The sequence below is a fragment of the Galeopterus variegatus genome, unplaced genomic scaffold (genome assembly GCF_000696425.1).
Source record: "Galeopterus variegatus unplaced genomic scaffold, G_variegatus-3.0.2 Scaffold25424, whole genome shotgun sequence".
NCBI classification, from domain to species: Eukaryota; Metazoa; Chordata; class Mammalia; order Dermoptera; family Cynocephalidae; genus Galeopterus; species Galeopterus variegatus.
Genome location: NW_007751535.1, coordinates 3,092 through 7,439, shown reverse-complemented (window position 1 = coordinate 7,439; position 4,348 = coordinate 3,092). Strand labels below are relative to the sequence as shown.

General features: G+C 36.2%; 1 protein-coding gene across 1 annotated transcript in view; it reads left to right on the top strand.

The window, feature by feature from the left end:
• Positions 1-615: 615 nt before the first annotated feature.
• Positions 616-4,348, top strand: part of LOC103583655 (tRNA (cytosine(34)-C(5))-methyltransferase) — a gene marked incomplete at both ends in the record, with an annotated part of 6,703 nt that continues 2,970 nt past the window's right edge. The window contains 3 exons of the mRNA XM_008564913.1: positions 616-687; positions 1,534-1,618; positions 3,030-3,222. Of these exons, the coding sequence (XP_008563135.1) occupies positions 616-687; positions 1,534-1,618; positions 3,030-3,222 (350 nt within the window). The remainder of the gene's footprint in view (positions 688-1,533; positions 1,619-3,029; positions 3,223-4,348) is intronic.

Below are 4,348 nucleotides of genomic sequence, written 5' to 3'. Positions count from 1 at the left end.
CACTAGAGAAGATGTAGAGGATGGTTAATTTAGTGAGGAATTTTAGATATTGAATATGCAGAGAACAAAAGATGGGAGCAGTGGTTGATGTCTCCGTCTCTGAAAGGCACTTGTGAGGAGCAGAAAGTGGACACGGGCTGTTCCTGAAAACATAGGAGAACTGAGAAACAGAGGTTAGGATTTTAGTCAAGATGGAAAAACTGCCTGACAGTACTTCCTGTCCTGTGCTAATCTGATTGCTCATACTGCTGAAGGTGCTTAAATAGCATGTCTACCTTCAAGGGATACTCCTGCAACTTCTATGTTTTCCTAACATGGGGAGTTGGGACTCTATATGCTTAAAATCCCCTTTCTTTTATGAAATTCAGTATTGTAACCCAATTTTTAATATTCTGATGGTAAGTTTTCGTGTTAATGGTCATCCTAAATTAACTAACCAGTAGGTAGCAATCATTTATCCGCTAGTATTAAAATCTGTACTCATTTAGTATTCTGTGTGATGGTTCAGATTCTTTTGTTCCATGTAAGATTATATGGTCTTTTTCTGTTGCACTTGAAATAATGCCCAATATTGAAATTCTTTGTTATTATTGTTGCTGATTTTCTTCCTCCAAGGGAAATATCAGTCGACAAGAAGCTGTTAGCATGATCCCACCACTGCTGCTTAATGTTCAACCTCATCATAAGGTAGCGTATATTAAATGAAGATGTGGAGGTGGGTTGGTTGTTATCAGTGTCCTATTTGTTTTGTTGAAACCTTTTTTTTTTAAAATATAATTAATCTCTCTTTTTTTTTTTTTTTTACTTTGGATAGAGAACAATTTATTTTAGGTTCTTTTTTTACATTTTTGTCAAATTAAATGTTTATAATTAAGATAACTATTTTCTCCTCTTTTAAAGTTTATTAATTTGTTTACAGATTATCTTCAGTGATCTTAATTGGCTGAATCAGGTTGAAAATCATAGTGAACATGTATTGAGAGCTCATTATATTATATGCCAAGCATTGTTTTATGCTCTTTGTGTGAATTAATTCATGTAATCATCCACACAACCCTCTGAGGGTAGATGCCATCACTGTTTTCATTTTTCCAGCTGAGGAGAAGGAAACAAAGAAGTGAGGTAACTGGCCCAAGGTTACAGAGCTAGTATGTGGCTGAGCTGAGGTTGGAGCCCAGATGGCTCTGTCCCTTAGCATTACATTATCACAGTACTTGCTTATTCATCCCTAAATTTGTGGCTTTCACTGGTTTCTGTTGCTGTTCTGTTACCAACCTCTGTGGAAACTACCTTTATCATTCTGTGATTTTGGAGGCATTATATACTATGGGATCCCTGTAAGTAAAATATGTCTTGCTATAGATTCATTCTATAAGGAAATGTATTTAGGTCTTAAGGAATACGTTTAGGAAATGTATTTAGGAAATATATTTAGGAATAGAAATCAGAGAACTAGAATGATTCAAAAAATTGTTTTAAATTAAATGTAGAATATTTGACTTAAAAACATCAAACATTTTTTTGCTTTAATAGATCCTAGATATGTGTGCAGCACCTGGCTCAAAGACCACACAATTAATTGAAATGCTACATGCCGACATGAATGTCCCTTTTCCAGGTATGCATTGGACTTGTTTTTGGAAAGGTAGGAATGCTGCTTTGGTGGGTTGTAGATGAGGATAAGATCCTAACATTTCCTGCTAATTGGGGTGTGAAGTCTCCTGTGACAATCAGATGGATTTTCTATCTACTGAAAGTAGAACAGGATATGTTTGCACATTATAATCAATAGTTCTCAAGCCAATACACTTATATTTTGGGGTCCCTATATTTTAGCATTGTGTGTTTTCTGTAAAAGCAAATGGTGTTTCTTTATCAAGCCTACGTATAGTGGATAGATTTCACCGTTTGAATTTTCGGTAGTAACAGTTCTCCCCCTAGTCCTCCCTCCCCACTTTTTGATTACTTAAGTGCCTTATGTGAGAGGCTCTAGAATGTAGTTGTTAAAGCTGATGTTAGACCCCCTAAGTTCAAATTTCACCACCATTTAATAGGCAAGTAATGTGATGGTATTAAACATCACATATGAAACGGGGTATCAGTGCCTACCTTGCGGGGATATTACAAGATTTCACAATGCTCAGAAAATGACAGCTGATTATAATGTCACTCGTACCCCTTTGTAGGGATTCTTTTTAGTGAAAAGAAATGCTGTCCATAGTGTGTGTTAGAGTCAGCCTTCATCTCATTCTTCCTTTTTTTTTTTTTAAAGTCAACTACTCTAAAGTCCTATTTTCTTATATTACCCAATGGTAACATCTTTGTCAAAAAACCTTCTTTATTTTTTCCTGTTTTTAATTATTTCTCCAAATCAGTAGTAAAGAGCTTTGTTTTCCTAGCAGGAGAAATTTCTCCTCTTTGTATAATTGATGTTTTGCATTTCATATTGTTTCAAGGAGTGATCTTGATCAAAAATGTTATAAACATATTTGCCCTTTTTGCTGGGTTGTGAGAGGAACCAGAAATGAGCAGAGGCATCACACACTTCCCTTGCTAGCAGTAGTTCTTAGCCCAAGGGACCAGTCAGAGTCTCCCAGGAATAGCTGACATATTCAGGTGTTTACACCCTACCCCAGGTGTCTGCACAGTCTAGAACAGAGCCCTGGCACATATGCAGTATTTTAAAACACTTCTCAGGCAATTCTGTTGTTTCTACACCTTTCTCTTTTCACTCTCTTTTGTAATTGATAGTTACTAATGAAGCACATTTTTGGCACAGAAATTGGTACAAAGTGAATAATTATTGAACACATGAATCTTGAGGTCTTGAAATTTTATGTGTCCATAAAGTCCGTACAGAGCCAACTGGTTCCTTTTTTTGGATCACTTACGGATTTCTACACAATCTTGATGTTGGGTCTTAAGCTTGGTGGATTGCTGCTTCTTACTTGTTGACCTAGAGGTTATGTGTTTCAGAAAATTATTCCACTTATGCTGTTTCACCTCACACTGCAATTTTATGTTCTTAGAGGGATTTGTTATTGCTAATGATGTGGACAACAAGCGCTGCTATCTGCTCGTTCATCAGGCCAAGAGGTTAAGTAGTCCCTGCATCATGGTAGTAAACCACGATGCTTCCAGCATACCGAGACTCCAAATAGATGTGGACGGAAGGAAAGAGATTCTTTTCTATGATCGAATTTTATGCGACGTTCCTTGCAGGTATTTATATTATTAAGAGGACAAAAAGCCCAAAAGCCACTAAGGCAAGCAATTCAGATATAGACTAAAGTAAAGCTGTGCACAAATACACGCATAATTGTACAGGTGATTCCTGTGGCCACAGGTAAGTCCAAAGAGGGAGAAGTGGTGAGCCTGGCCAGCGGGTGGATGCCCAGAGTTTTAGTGATAAATGGCCCAGCAGATGTGGGATACGGAACAGAGATACAGAAAGGAATGATTGGATAGATAGTCTTTAAAAAGATATAAAGAAAATACCTGAGAGGAAAACAGAATTGTAAACTCTCATTGTGGTGGATTTCAGGATATTATTGCTTGGAATGGTTTGTGTATCTCAGGTATTTCTATTTGTTCTTTCAATGAGTATGTAAAAAAACTTTGTCATAAAATAATACGTAATCACATTGGGTTTTTGTGATAAGTTTTATGTTATTTAGTATAATAAAAGAAACTTTGTAGTTTAAATGTTTTAAAAGTTTTGAGAAACTCATTTTATCTGTGTGTTTATACCTTCAAGTTATAATTAACAAATTTTAAATATTTAGAGTGTATGTATAAAAGAATTTCGTGGCATAACTAAATAACAGTTTTTCCAAAAGGAAAAGAAAAACACAGCTAAAGACGTCTGTTTAGTTCCCAGAGGCAGTGTATGAATGGTGATCCCAGGTGTTTAAATACTTTTTGAAAAATAGATTTGTTGAGACGAGTTCAAAAACTGCCACAAAACTTGTTAGGACTAAACATGGTGTTTAGATATGGTGCCTCATTACAGAAGAATTCCATTTTATTTAAACAAGTGGCAGATTTATTGTGTGTGGCAGAACTCTGAGAGTTGAAGCCAGTAGGGCTGGCTAGTTGGCTTAGTTGGTTAGAGCATGGTGTAGGTGACACCAAGGTCCAGGGTTTGGATCCCCATACCCACCAGCTGCCAAAAAAGAAAGAAAAATTGCAGCTGGTAGCACTGAATATGGCTGAGTGTTAAAATACCTGAAAAACTCCTTTTTAAAGTAAAATTTAAAATAGGTCATGAACTAAATTCCTTTTTGTCTAGGTTGCAGTTTTCTAGTTTTCCCTGGAGTTCTATGCTTTCCTATCCCTGTGTTCAAGT